A 15620-nucleotide genomic window follows, 5' to 3' on the forward strand; every position below is an offset into this window, starting at 1 on the left:
CCACCAGGTCGGAGCCGTCACTGAAAAGGCCCTGGCCCTGGTAGAGAATAGTCTGACTTCCTTAGGGACCGGGACCTCTAAACTATGGTTATTCATGGAACTTAAGATCCTCTGCAGGGCATACTAGGAGAGGCGGTCCCGTAAATACAAGGGTCCTAAGCCACAAAGGGCTTTAAATAGAGCTTTCTAAGACCAGCCTTGACCTTCCTTGGCCTTCTTCCTTCCTATCTCTTCCCATTCCTGTTCTCTGCAGAACCTGGGACACTTCTGCCAATGCACACGGCCTCTTTGAGGACCCCTTCTTAGCATTTGGGGAATTGAGGCCCTGAAGGCATGATTTCCAGCCTAGAGAAAATGGTCATTCCAGGGGCTGGTGGACACATGCATAGTTCTCACTGTATTTAAGGACGTCTCACCTGTCCCGTTGCACTCATGCCACAGGAATCCCAAGCGTGCACATTTAAACGAAATAAAAGCGGTCGTTCTTAATTACGGTAATCCTGCCTGAACATTGCTCCCAACCTGCCAGCGACAGGCCGCTGCATTTGTATGCAGTGTCCAATGTTGCAGAGCCTTCCTCTGATGGAAGGTGGGGACTTTTGGATCCAGCCCCCTGTATTTCACATGAAGACAGTAAGCGGTCTAAAAAGGAAACGTTTGAACCACATGTGTGCTGATGACAGTCAGCGCTAAATGCATTTGCTTTCTGACTTTGTGGCATTGACACGTCTCAACACAATGCCTATATGCTGGAGAAGTGGAATAGGACTGAGAAAGCATGAGTTCTTTGAGCACTGCCATCAAAATTTGCTTGAAATGAAATTTTTTTAGCCAGCTGGGAGAAGCGGCTGAGAAATCTTGAGGGAAGCAGTAAGACCGGTGGTTGTTGTTATTTTGGGGAGGGACACCAGCAGCTTGCAGGCCTAATTGGAAACCAAGTGAACATTAACAGGGCTGTTTAGTGGAGCTGGTTGAGTGGAGCTGCCTCTCACCAGCATTTGCTCTCGTGTTTGGGGGAGTCCGCAGCTGGTGAGGAAATGGTGCAGTGAGCAAAGTAAATTGGAGCACCTAGGAAACTAGTATATACCAAATCGGACTATTTCTCCACCTAATTTGGTATTGTCTACACGGACGTAGGTGGCGCTGTGGGTTAAACCACAGAGCCTAGGACTTGCCAATCAGAAGGTCGGCGGTTCGAGTCCCCACGACAGGGTGAGCTCCCGTTGCTTGGTCCCTGCTCCTGCCAACCTAGCAGTTCGAAAGAACGTCAAAGTGCAAGTAGATAAATAGGTACCGCTCCGACGGGAAGGTAAATAGCATTTCCGTGTGCTGCTCTGGTTCGCCAGAAGCGGCTTAGTCATGCTGGCCACATGACCTGGAAGCTGTATGCCGGCTCCCTCGGCCAATAAAGCGAGATGAGCACCGCAACCCCAGAGTTGGCCACGACTGGACCTAACGGTCAGGGGTCCCTTTACCCTTTACCTTTTACACGGACTGGCAGAGGCTTTTTCCAGGGTTTCAGGCTGGAAGCCTTTTCCAGCCCTTCCTGGAGATGGTGAGGATCGAATCTGGGACTTTTGGTGTGCAAAGTCAATGTACTTCCCTTCAGCTGTGGAATGGTAAAAGTCTCTGGGCTGTTTTTTAGTTAAGCAAGAAAAGTTGACTAGCCAGTAGGGCTGGGCAATATATCGTCCAAAACCAGTTTTAAGTCCATCTCATGAAATCAGTTTCATAATTTTTGACCTGGCAATATATCATAAATCATGATGTGTGTGTGTGTGTGTGTGTGTGTGTGTGTGTGTGTGTGTACTATGCAAAAATCACAATGCAGGAAAAATAATGAAGCCAGCCAATGCCTCTACATAGCTCCATTCTTATTTCAGACATTGTGATATATCTTGTGATGTTTAGCTGGTGATATATCATGATGTTGAAAACCAGATATTGCCCAGTGCTACCTTTTATGAAGGTTGTGGGAAAGTGGATCGAGAGCCATTTTTCTCTCCCATTCTCATAATGCTAGAACTCTGGGTCAGGCATTTATGCTACTGGCTAGTAGTCTCAATAGAGAAGCAAAAGAAGCATTTCTTCACACACAAGTAACTTGCAAGATTTATTCCCAAAAGATGTGGTGACTTTAAAAGGGGTTTAGCCATGATGGACATATCTATTAATGGTCCTTGGTCGTGATGGGTCTATGCAGTGCCGGATTTATGTATAAGCTAAACAAGCTATAGCTTAGAGCCCCACTCTCTTGGGGGCCCCAAAAAAAATTAAAGGGAAAAAACTGGATGTACATTTCCAAAATACAAGATAAAAAACAAATAAAATAAAACCTGCATACAGCAACAGTGTTTTGTGTTGTGTAGGTTCCTATTTGTTATGTGCAAACGGGTTTAGATACCTATTAGGTCCATAAATTACCATATAGCATATATTCAACACAAAAAACAGTGACAATTTGTTGTTGGCAAAGGACAGCTGGACATATAAAGGGCCCCATTACCTTCAGTAGCTTAGGGCCTCATCAAACCTAAATCCGGCCCTGGGTCTATGAAACTTTTCAGTTCTGAAGCACTATGCCACTGGATAACAGTTGCTAGGGGGCGACACTAGGGGAGGCCTGCACTATGTGGGGGGCGGGGTTGTAGGCACCTGGAAAGCCACTCTCTAAAAGACTAAGATGCTGGGCTAGATGGACCTGCATTCTGATCCAGCAGGAATCTCCTTACACTCCTGCTATAGACAAGACCTGCCACTGCGCTTCATTCAAAACAACATTGGGAGATCCAAATAATTATCATTCCGCACTTGCGGAGAATCAATATTTGACTACTCTTTGGAACTCCCTGCTCAATGATATTAAGCAGTTGCTTTTTCTGTCTTGGTTTCGGTGGCTGCTAAAACCTTTGTTGTTTCCACAATCCTACCCAGGCATGTAATATTATGATGCACAATAGTTTGAAGGTGGCTGATTCTATTTACATTTGAAAATTTTATCTTTAACAATGCTTTTGATACTAATTTATGTATATATATTTAAACAAGTATTTTAGACCATCCTTTGTGAACAACGTACAAGTTTTTAAAATTGAGTAAACACTACACAAATTTTGTTAAACGGGTAAAAATAAACATGTGATCTGGAGCGGGGCTTCCCAAACTTGGGTCTCCATCCACCTGTTTTTAGACTATAGTTCCCATCATTCCTGCTGCTGCTCTTGCTAACTAGGGATGATGGGAGTTGTAGTCCAAAAAAACAGATGGAGACCCAAGTTTGGGAAACCCTGGTCTGGAGAAACATCCAAGGAATTTCAAAGAAAGAGGAAAGCTCTGATAAGTTTCAGTTTGGGGGCAAAGGATCCTGTTCTGGGCATCCCTTGGCTGTGTCACCTGACATCCTCTTTTCCCTCTCTCCTTCTCTTCTCGTTTCAGGTATACAAATGCTCTCTGTCCAGCCAGACACCAAACCGAAAGGTTGTGCTGGCTGCAACCGTAAGATCAAAGACAGGTATCTCCTAAAGGCCCTGGACAAATACTGGCATGAGGACTGCCTGAAGTGTGCCTGCTGCGACTGCCGTTTGGGGGAGGTAGGCTCTACCTTGTACACCAAAGCCAACCTTATCCTGTGCCGCAGAGACTACCTGAGGTAGGACTTTGCTCTTTCTACACACCTCGTACATCTGCCACACTTCCAACTCCTGCTAGGTCCTTTCCCCTCGCACAATCTGGTGCACCACTGTCACTACGGATACTTTTCCACCTGGCTGCACCACAGCAAGCATACAAATGGTGCTCAGAGTGGAGAAATGGCTTCGTAGGCTCATTCTTGGGCCTTGTGCCCTCATAAGGAAGATCTTTTTCCTAAGTGCTATGCTGAGAGGTTTTTTTTTAAGGAATGCGTCTTTGACTGTGCCCCCTTTCTACAAACAGTGGTGGTCGGCTGGGATCATAAATAGCTTTATTTAAAATGAAAGATCTGCAGAAATCCTATTTCTGTTTTCCTCTGGACAAGCAGCTTACGCACATGATAAAAATAGGCCTCCGTTTCTGGACTGTACCAGTTCTGATGGCTGAAGGATGTATGTGTTTGTGTATTTCCCCCTCAGTCAGTGGGAATCCAGAACGATGGAAACTTAGCATGTCTGGGAGAATCGTAGGCTAGAATATTTCTCTTGGACCAGTTGCAGAACTGTACTCAACGTTATGCAGCTGTTAATATTCTTTAATACTGTTAATACTTATTAAGCTTGGGTTCAAAAATTGCCTTCTCCTCCTAATTCCCTGTAATGAATGGTGGCACAATGTTGACCTTCCATCTTAAGCTGAACCACTTAATTTTTTACCCTGAGAGTATCTGGAGCTTATTTTACAGAGCACCCAACCCTAGTTTCACTTCATCTGCATTTGTTTCCCAGCAGCAGGTTATATACCATGCAGCAGGTACTATGTACATTTTGGAAGATGTCAAATCGCTTGTTCCATCCACTTGCCCGCTTCCTCAAGGACCATAGTTCCTATTCCAAACAGTTAATTAACTGCCACAAAGGATAGCTCTTTAACTATCTGTGCTGAACAGTAAACATTTAATTCCTAGCAGTCCCTACCAGGCTACAACTACGCCTCTCATCTCCCTTCTGAAAAGGCAGAAGCCTTTTCAGTGTATTGTGAGTTCAGTGGCCCGCTTAGGCTGTACTAGGTAAACTGCTATCTCTACAAATGTAGTTTTTCGGGTTGCTGGGATATAGTTGTATTTGTAGACCCTGCAATCGTCTTCCAAGACCCTTCTTCATGTGCCCTGTCCACAAGAAGTCTGGAGGGTGGCAACATGAGAACGGGCCTTTTCTCTGGTGGCTCCTCATTTGCAGAATGCTCGCCTTCATTCTATATCTTTAGGTGGCAGGCAAAAACATCCATTTTCTCTCAGGCCTTTGGCTAATTAAACAGTCTAGGGTCTTTTAAACTGTGTGTGTTGCGGGTGGGGAGTATTTTGTTTGCTGTTATGTCATGTATTTTTGAGTTTTTATACTTTAAACCACCCTTTGATCCTCTGATGAAGGGTAGCATATAAATTAAACAAACAAACAATCTCTTAATTTAATTCTGTAAGCAAATAACACTTTGGGCTAAGTTAATTGCATTTGAACATTATATATTTGGGGAAAAACTGTCCCTATGCAGTCTGCGCCACCCCACACCCCACAAGTGATCTGAATGCATGAGCCAATCACTCATATATGTCAACCTTGGGAATTTTCTGTTTGTCTCAGGCTGAGAACAGATGTGGTGTGGTTGAAGAGGAATCAGAGAATTGATACCAGCTTGAAAGAGGATTAGCTGCATGCAGTATATACATTCACGTCACTTTTGGCAAATTGGCGTTGCTGGTTTTTTGAAACCCCACAAAAACCTGCAACACCTATTTGTTAGAGGCAACAGGTAGGCAAAAAGCTGAGGTCAAAACTAGAGAATTCACTCCCACAAGAAGTAGTGATGACTACCAAACACGCTCCACACCCAAACATCTTTTCCTGTCCATTCTTTGGGTAGATTTTACGTGCCCCCACGCGCCACCCCAACAAATTGTGGTGAAGAAAGTGTTGGCCCCGAACCCAGGCCTACTCCCAAGTGATGAAGTCTGACTGGAGTGGAATAAAGCTCCCAGCTTCACGTGAGAACTGGCACCTTTGGTCCAGCCCCCTTTCCCCGATCTAGCCTTGTCTCTTCCCCATCGTGATCACTTGCTTATACTTAAATGCGCTATTTATGTTAAACTTCAAGTTGATGCACTTAACGTAATTGCAGACAGTCATTTGCCTCATTGCACCCGTATGTACTTAGCTATGCAGTGAACCTGTAAAAAGAAATCTCAATTTTTATGCTAATCCGGGAGGTAAAGTGTGCTCCCTTTTGTAGGCAAATAAGCTTTCATATTTAGTCACTGACTTGATAGGGATACGAGGAACGAATTGTCTATGCTAATGACTGCATTAGGGTTAGGTTGCAGCTTTTCTCTACCTCCTTTAGAGGCTTTTAAAAAAATCCCTTCCTGTATTTTAAGCATCTCAAACAGGATGTTACACACACCTGTGTACTTCTAATTTGTGGCGCCCTCTAGAGGCATGCAGGTTCTGTACCAAATGCCTTCCTCTTTCCCTTAATCATAACACTCAAGAGAGTTTGCAGAGAAGGAGGTGAAATTTCAGGTACTTGGGTCCTATGTCGTTCAGGGCTTTAAACCCTTGAATTTGGCCCGGAAATAAACTGGAAACCAGTGCAGCTGTTTCAAAACCCCAGCCAGTGATCTGGCTGCCGTCTCTGGGAAGTCCAGAAACAAAGCATGAGGGCATTAATCCTCTCTCAAGCTTGTTCTTCAGCAATGCCATATTTGAACCTAGAGGTGAGATCGATGACTTCTAGCTACCAGTAGCCTTATCCTTCATGGTTTTTCTCCATTTCCCTTGTAAAGCCACATAGTTTTGGTTGCAGTCACTACATCTTGTGGTAACAAAACTATAACAACCTAATTCCTCATTTAGCTCAGGGGGACTGTACGATCCAACCTCTATTAATATTCTGCCAACTAGTCAAATATTGGGATTCTTCTTGTGACCTTCATTGATATCTCTTCCATACATGAGGATGCAACTAGTAATGTTCCTTGGACTGTGTCAGATTCTTTGGTTTTGTTTTGTTTTGTTTAAAAAAGAGTGTTCATTAGCATTTCCAGTTCAGGAAATATGAATGAGGTTAGCACTAGTTTGTGGTGCCTTTTGAGGAGAGAGTGGGCCAGTGAGATAATTGGTTTCTGTTGAAGTGGTTTGTTTGCTTTCAAATGGTTAAGACTGACATGTGGGTCACCTTTCATGGAACACTTAGAGACGTCCATCCAAAGTCTGAAACAACATTTTGAATGGAAGTCTAAAATGGCCTCCACCCTCTTTAATTTAAGTGCTTTGTTTTAGGAATTAATGTGGGTTCATCGATCTTTCTGGTGCACTTCTGTGGTGCCCTTTTTAAGTTGGACAGGTAAATGTTGGGTGTTTCTGTTGAGCTTTAATGGTGGGTTTTATTATTGGGATTTTGCCATGAGCTGTCAAGGTGTCTGAAGAACAGTCCATGACAACAAATGCAATTCCTAGAGTTGTGGAACTGAATTACCCTCTCTTCCCCCATTATTATTTCTCTTACATTTAGAAATAGTTTTTAATCTAGTTGATGAGTAGTCATAATTTCCAGAATCAAAGCTTAATAAATACAATTTAAAAAGTGTAGTTTTTAAACAGATTACTACAGATTTAATACAGATTAGCTGAAGGTCTCCTATTTAAATTCTCAGTATGATGGACGTATTGATACTTTGTGATATTTTTCTCTTAAGCAGTAGTTCTAAATTTTCTGTGTCCAGGGATACTGTTCCTGCTGAAGAACTTCTACATACCCACCACTGAGTGCAATGCAGAGGTTTTGGGAGTGTATTTTAGAGAAGCCTGCCCCAAACTTGGGTCCTCAGTTGTTGTTGGACTGCAACTCCCATCATCCCTAGTCAGCAGGGGGTGGACAAGTGTGGCTTATAGATTTCACAAGTTGGGTGCAAACTTTCCTGTTTTGTATCAACAGTCTTGCATTCCTCCAAGAAATCTTGAAGTATAGTTCAGGTATGGAGACCTTTCCTCTGAGTGCGCTTTTGACCACTGCAAAAGTCCCAGGGTTCTCTGGGAAAGAGGGGTGTAAGCTTTAAGTCTGTGGTGTGGAGATGAGAATTGCTAGTCCGGAGTCCATGTTACTTGCTTTTCACAATTCCTTCCCCTAGAAGAGGGGGAGGCTCTATGTGGAAACAAAGCATAATCTCTAGGGATGCCTGAGGAATTCAATTTTTTTTGTGAATTCCAATGTGAATTGGCCTGATCTGGGCCTTCTGGGCTTATACATGGATTGGATTGTACTTACAGTACTCTTCAGATTTTGCACGTCTCCCAAATTTGCAATACCGTACATTACAACTGTCTTCAGCTAAGAACTTGTAGCATGTTGCACAATGCATAATTTAGTATCAAGTATGCGTTAGACGTATATTGAGATAAAAACATAATTATGGGCAGTGCTATTTTTCTAGAAAAGAGGTGCCATAACTTACCATGAACACCTCCCTTGTTCTCTTAGAATGGCAATGGCACCCGCTTAAGAGGTGCCGGAACTGAGTTCTGGCAAGTTCCAGCTGAAAGACAGCCCTCATTATGTGTTTACATATGAATTTTCGTGTGGATTTAAGACACAGATTAAAAACAAGATGGGATGGATTTAGGAATGAGTGCTTGCAAAGTGACACAAACTAGAAATAGGCTGATCCCTCCGGCTCTGCTCATGACAGACAGATCCCTTTCTCCCCCTTAAAATTGGCATATGGCCTATCAAGATCAAATTTGCCATTTAGCCTACCTTTGCATGCAAAAAGTTGCACTTTCAGCCTCCAGCATCTTCAGGTACGGTGAGACCTTGGAGAGCTGTTGCCAGAGTATGGTGGTTGCTCCATTAGGGCGAATGGGGCACTGCCCCACCAACCTGAGTCTGCCCTCAGCCAGCCCCCCAACTGCCTCCCTCCATACTGAAGAAGTTCAGAGGGTTCTTCCTCTGTCTCTGTCTCACCTTTGCAGAACTTGGTAACGGGAGGGAGAAAACTGGAATGATTTGCCCTACAAATCCCACTGGTCACTTGTCTCCACTGGGCTTTGATGGCCAAGTGGTCTAACTTGGTACAGAACAGTTCTCCATGTCCTAGTTCCACTCCTGTGGCATCTTGGGCCAGTTCTTTTTGCCCCTATGTGTTAGAGGAGCAGATAAGATTTCCAGGCAGCTGCATGGCAGGGTGCTGTGCAGCTCTGCTGCTGAAGTTAGTATCTGGCCATGTGGTATGAAATAGATGAATGCCTGGCAAGTATAGGTAATTCAGTTGCATTAACTAATGAGCTTCATCAGATGCAATGGAAATAACGAAAGTGCAGCTGCACGGAGCTGGTAGCAATGTAGGTCAATCACCCTTTTCACTTTGGGTTTTTAACTAGGCGTACCCTGCTGAGCACCCAATGACTACAAAGTGCCGTTTCGTTTCCAATTTAATTTTGGCAGCATTTTACCAAAGAGCTGCTATTCTCCCACACGCACACGCACACACACATACACGGCTTAAATTATCTTTGCACTCTGAGACTTTAACTCCAATTTGGAGATGCTAAATGTCTCTCTGTGTGTGTGTGTCTTAGCAAAGATTATGGTGCCTTTCTAAAACATGTTTTTTTTCTCCCCTTTTAAAAAAAAATCCCCTTCTGCATAGAAATTGAATTACTGCACTTTATACAACTGTCATGTTAAATATTCCAGCCATGCACAGGGCTCCTGTAAAGAGGATTATCAAGCTTGAATATGGGGGGAGTTTTTCCCCCTGCCCCCTTTGAAAAATACATCTTGAAGCTTAGTGGTCTCTTCCTTCCCCACCCTCTTCTCATGGCCTGTTTAATTAGACTTGTAAATGTACTGCAGGGTTCCTCCAAAAAGAAGCTGCTCTCATGACTGATGCAGCGCTAACCTGAAAGTTTGGTGGAGGAAGAAATGAGCAAGGCCCTGGCAATTTTTTGAGTATCGAAGGCAGAGCAGACCCCAACGACACGCTGTCTCCTAATAGTTGCAATGAAGCACAGTCAGCTGATAGGGAGAAGGAGGCAGTGCATGGGGATTGTGAGTTGTATGTTTGGCAGTAGCAGTGGCAGCCATCATCTCTTCCCCTCCTGAGCCCTCTCCCCAGCGGTTCCCCTCTGCTGGAAGACAGTACGTGGTACCTTGGGTTACAGACGCTTCAGGTTACATACGCTTCAGGTTACAGACCCCGCTAACCCAGAAATAGTACCTCGGGTTAAGAACTTTGCTTCAGGATGAGAACAAAAATCGTGCTCCGGTGGCGGCAGCAGCGGGAGGCCCCATTAGCTAAAGTGGTACTTCAGGTTAAGAATGGTTTCAGGTTAAGAACGGACCTCCGGAACGAATTAAGTTCTTAACCCGAGGTGCCACTGTACTGTGCGCACCATGCAATCTGCTCCGTGCTCCTGGAACCATCTTGCTGGTGGAGTAGAGGGCCTCATCAAGGCCAGATTTAGGTTTGATGAGGCCCTAAGCTACTGAAGGTAATGGGGCCCTTTATATGTCCAGCTGTCTTTTGTCAACAACAAATTGTTGCTGTTTTTTGTGTTGAATATATGCTATATGGTAATTTATGGACCTAATAGGTATCTCAAGCCATTTGCACATGTTGCCACGCAACCAGTCCATGCAGAATGTAGGCACCCTATATATAGATGGGAGCAAACCAGTGATATTTTAGGGAGCAGGCTAGCAGGCAGGGCCCATTGCTTACATCATAGGAGCCTATACAACACAAAATACTGTTGCTGTACATATGTTTTATTTGTTTTTTGTCTTATATTTTGGAAATGTATGTCCAGTTTTTCCCCCCTTTACATTTTTGGGCCCCCCTCCAAGAGAGGGGGGCCCTAAGCTATAGCTTGTTTAGCTTATACGTAAATCCAGCACTGGGTCTCATCACCAAACACCAGTCTGGTCATCTTCTGCATGGCATATAGACTGGCAAAGGGACCACCTTGTCCTTTGCCTCAGGTGGCAAAAGCTCTTGGTCTTGCCGCATCTCTTTGACATGGATGGAAGTTGCACTTCCTTTCAGTGGAGAACCACCTGGGCATTTGTGGCCTGTAGGTCAAGTCTATCCACCCCCACATGCACACAGCCGGCTGCTTGAGGTAGGGGCTAGAGTTGCACAATATATTGATATAGCATCCCAAACCCGATTTGAAGTCCATATTGCGATATCGGTTTCATAATTTTTGACCTGGCAATAATATATCGCAAATCATGACGTGTGTGCGCTTGTGTACTATGCAAAATTACAATGTGGGGAAACCCATGAAGCCAACCAATGCTCCTCTAGATTCCTGCAGCCCCTGTTTATTCTGCTGGCTCAGCTGTCCCCTGCAGGGGCAAGCGAATCGCAAGAGCAGGTGCTGGCAAAAGCCACAAAGTGGGGAAAATCATGAAGTCAGCCAAAGCCTCTATGTAGCTCCATCCTTATTTCAGACACCATGATATATCAATATAGTCCTGCTTTCTGAAACAGTATCCAGACTGAAGCACAGCCATCGTTTGAAATTTGCGCTTCTCTGACGTTTGCAGGGCAGTTCTCCAGCCAAGTAAAATGTGCAAAAATGCACAGACAAGGGTAAATGTCCATATAAATGTATGTATTAGTGAAAATAACAATAATGCATTGCAGTAGGGAAAACTATTTTGTAAAAATGTGTGTATTAGCAGAAATGCATACAAAAATATCTACTAAAATGCTGATGAATTGTCACGTGTGTTTTTTTAAGTTAGCAAACTGGTGTGGAGAACTGAATATACAATTGGGAAAAAAATAATTATCTTTATTTCATCAAGTTTATATACTGCAGTTGACAGATATGCCCATTCCTTGCTGCGATCCATGCAATGTTTTGGGTGGGCTTTGGGAAACTCCTCTCCATCCGGTGTCTGTGCCGAAATTCAGATTCTTAGAAAATTCAGTACAGGACTGCATGCTACTAGAATCTATGAGAATTATTTACTTGGTACTGTACAAATTTCTTTATTTGGCAATTAATCCATCAATTTTGAGAGCTTTGAGTGGGTAATAAAACACATCAAAATCTGGCCTCAGGAATAATTTGACTGGGTGTCAGTGTGGGCTATGGGTGAAAGCGTTTTGCTGTAGAATACTAAGTGATATAAAGAGGATTCTTTCTAAGTTCACAAGCATAGTTAAGGCTTGAGTCTACTTATGTGCCCCACTATACACCAAAAATGTATTTGTGCAGCATAATTTTGTAAATATTTGTACACACATACAAATGAGTATGGGTAGTTTAGGAAACCTGGATTGTATGTGTATATGATATTATGTGGATGATGCGTGGGAATTGCTTGCATTTTTGATGCAAACTGTTTTTTAAAACATTATTCTCATCAAAATCAAGGAATGTGATGGGAATTAGGAAAAAAAATGTGCAGATAACGCTGACATTGAGGTTTTCAGAATATTCCAACCAAAGATACAGCTATCATAACAGCAAGTCTTATCTTCCATTAATTTTTCTAATCATGTTTAATGTCATCCTAGCCATGATGACTCACTCCCTCTTGTGGCACTGAATTCCATAGTTTAACTATGTGCTGTGCTAAGAAAGACTTCCTTTTCTTCTGCCCAGAAAGTCATGGCTTTGTTGGAGAGGGGGGAACTTATCGCTATCCTCTGTCTCCTACACACACCTCTCATTTCTTCCTCCTCCTTTTGCTTTCTTTCCTCCCCCTAAACTAAATAGTCTGAAATGTTACAACCTTTTCTCATAGGTATTTGGCCCCCAAACAATTTTGCCTGCCCTCTTCTGTACCTTTCCAACGCTTTCTCTAGCTTTCCCCAGCATGAATGCAGAGGCTCTTGGATTTGTGTAGTAGATCTTGCAGAGTGTAGAGAGATGCGTGTCAGAAAAGAACAAGCAGCTGGGAGTTCCTCCCTCCCCAGTGATTACCGTTTCTCTGTGGAAATGACCAAACAGTTTCTTTCTCCAGCTTCTGATTCTGTTGCATCCTTATCTGATTCCTAGAGCAGCCAGGGAGTCCCCACTGTGTATGAGCAGAACTGAAATGTGTTTGCATGTAGGGCTGGCTCCAGGTTTGAGGGGCTTCAGGCTCTGGTGGGCCCCCTTCAGGGCCGTCTTTACCCGGGGGTGCAAGGGGTGCGGGGCACCTGGGTGTTGGATTCTGGGGGGCACCCGGCACTGAAGCCACCTAAGCGTATTGTATTGAGCTGCTATGCGGCAACGGGGCCAGCGGCACCTTTGACACGACTGATCTTGTGCCACCTGCCTGCTAATGCTACTGCAGGGAGAACTCTCTGGAAAGTCTCGCTCACCAAAGCCGGGGGGAGGCGGAGTGACAGGAAAGAGGGAGAGATAGGCAAAAGAGAACGCACCTATCTAGTGACGGGAGCATGCACAGGATCCAGAAGAAGAACTCTTATATGCACGCTCACAAGGGCCCTCCCAGCTGTGTGGTGACCCAGTGTGGTGTAGTGGTTAAGAGCGGTAGATTCGTAATCTGGGGAACCAGGTTCGCTTCCCCGCTCCTCCACATGCAGCTGCTGGGTGACCTTGGGCTGGTCACACTTCTTTGAAGTCTCTCAGCCCCAGTCACCTCACAGAGTGTTTGTTGTGGGGGAGGAAGGGAAAGGAGAATGTTAGTCACTTTGAGACTCCTTCGGGTAGTGATAAAGCGGGATATCAAATCCAAACTACTACTACTACTACTACTACTCTTCTTCTTCTTCTTCTTCTTCTTCTTCTTCTTCTTCTTCTTCTCTAGAAATAAGGTTGCTCCCACAATGAAAGGCTGCCCAAGATGGCTCTCCCACACATGCGCACAATGCCCACCCATCTCATCTTTCAGACACTTCCCTATGACTGTAAGTGCATGTGTGGAGTCTTTACACAGACTACCAATGTGTTCTTTGTCTTCTTTAGAAAAGCTGGTTTTAAACAACACACACACACACACACACACACACACACACACACAAACTGTGGCAGGCCTGAGCACTATTTATCAAATGATAATAGTGACATAAGGCATAATAAAAGTTAATTTCAGGGCTAAACTAAATTTGGGGGTTCTGGGCGGATCTTTGCACAACGGCGGCGCATATGTTAAAGACTGCCCTGGCCACCTTTCAGGTTGATTTGGCGCCTCAGGTTTATTTGGAAGCCACATTGGCTTTAGCACATAGCCGGCCCACCCATCAGGCAATGTGAGATCTTCACCTCAGGTGGCAGGATCCACAGGGGCAACAGATCCCAACACAGTTCTTTCCTGGCGGGGAGGTAGGCACCATTTTGTGATTCGCCTCAGGTGCCAAAATGTCTCAAGCTGGCCCTGCTGCAGTATCAAAGTGCCCTGAGGTGCTCAGTGTAGCATTATTCTGGAGCACTGTAGGAAAGTAAAATGGAGGCTCATAGACCAGGCTCTAGGGCCAGGGCAGATGTAAGCACTGTGGACCTTACTGGAGTCCTAGCAGTTGCCTTCGGATGCAAGTCATCGATCCTACGCCTATGTACAAGAATCTCTGAACAGTTTCCACCCTACAGTTGGCAAAGGTCTGAGAGTATCCCCAAAGATACTGTCAGCTTTGAAGGGGGCTGTGTTAATGGGTCCTTCAGAGGCACTTCAAGCACAGAATGATTTGAGTGTTGCTTCCTTGTTGACATTATGGGCAGTTTTCCTGACTTTGGTATCTCATTATTTATGTGAAAATATTGTTAATAATATGCCATGGCTGGTATTTGGTGACTTCCTGTAAGAACTGTAGGGGTGAAATACTACCTACTTCACACTATTGTGAGTGCGCATGTAAATAAAATTCCCACAATGATGCTATCTGTGGCATCTGACGTTGTTCTGGCTCTACAATTCTCGTATCATTTTATCAAAATTAGTGCTTGGGATTATGTGTGGGTTTTATTCTCTTATGATTGATGAGATAATCTGTGTAGGGGATAAGCTCATTTTTGATGCATGCCAAAACTGGTAACGAAGGAATGTTTTATATAATAAAATATTGCTGAGCTAGACTGATTCATGTATTCTCATTTGCACAGTTTTCTGAGGGGCATATTCAATTATGTTATTACACTTCGTGTTTAATGCTTAACAGCAAATTTCTTCCAGCTTACGACAAATTAAATAAATTGCTACAAGTATTCTTGCTGGTGGTCTGTCTCTTCTCTTAAAGCACAGCACAGATTAACTTATTTGTTTATACTGAATTGCTGTATAGGGTTGTTGACTTCCAAAATCAAAGATTCTGCAACCTGGAGGTGGCAGCTCTATAAAGGTAGTGGATAGCTCAAAAATACCTTGTTTTTTATAATTATAATTAATTTATAATTAAAAAACCCTGGGGGACTAGGGAAGCATTGGCACCCCCGTTGGTGTAAGGTTGCAAAACTGAGTCGGCATGCATACTTGAAGAGACTAATGTGATATCAAGTCCTAATGTTTTTATTTTATTTAAATGGAACTGCTTTTCAGGATCTTGGGTCCTCCCAAAATATCTCCCCCCCCCTCAACCCCCCCCCATGAATCTCTGAAAAAAGCCAACACACAGTAGGAATAGCATTGTAGGAATAACATTTCCACAGTTAAAATCAACATACAGCTGAAACTTCTTTACATATATAGAAAAAAGCAGAGCATCAAATAGCATTAATGGCATAAGCTACAATCGCTCACAAAAACCCCATGAATCCCCAGCATATAACCAAAGCATTCCTCAAATTAATAGCTATCCTGGCTTGCCTTAATGAAAAGCAGATTGAAAAAGAATTTTTAAAGGAATTGTTTGTTTGTTTGTTTATATGCTGCCCACCTCACTGCCTAGAAATCAAGGAGGAAGACACCTTTATCTTGGGCAAGTGAGTTCAATAGACAAAACATGTTGGTTGGTGCCTCCACTCTCCACTTCCTATCCT

The 15620-nt window shown here is 43.8% G+C and overlaps 1 protein-coding gene across 5 annotated transcripts in view; it reads left to right on the forward strand.

The window, feature by feature from the left end:
- LMO3 (LIM domain only 3) overlaps positions 1-15620 on the forward strand; it is a 96386-nt gene that overhangs the window by 21441 nt on the left and 59325 nt on the right. For all 5 annotated transcript variants that reach the window (XM_079993085.1, XM_079993087.1, XM_079993086.1 and 2 more), the window contains exon 2: positions 3436-3649. In XM_079993085.1, the coding sequence (XP_079849211.1) occupies positions 3444-3649 (206 nt within the window). In that variant the 5' untranslated portion in view covers positions 3436-3443. The remainder of the gene's footprint in view (positions 1-3435; positions 3650-15620) is intronic.

This window comes from Podarcis cretensis, assembly GCF_951804945.1.
Source record: "Podarcis cretensis genome assembly, chromosome: 10".
Taxonomy (NCBI): Eukaryota; Metazoa; Chordata; class Lepidosauria; order Squamata; family Lacertidae; genus Podarcis; species Podarcis cretensis.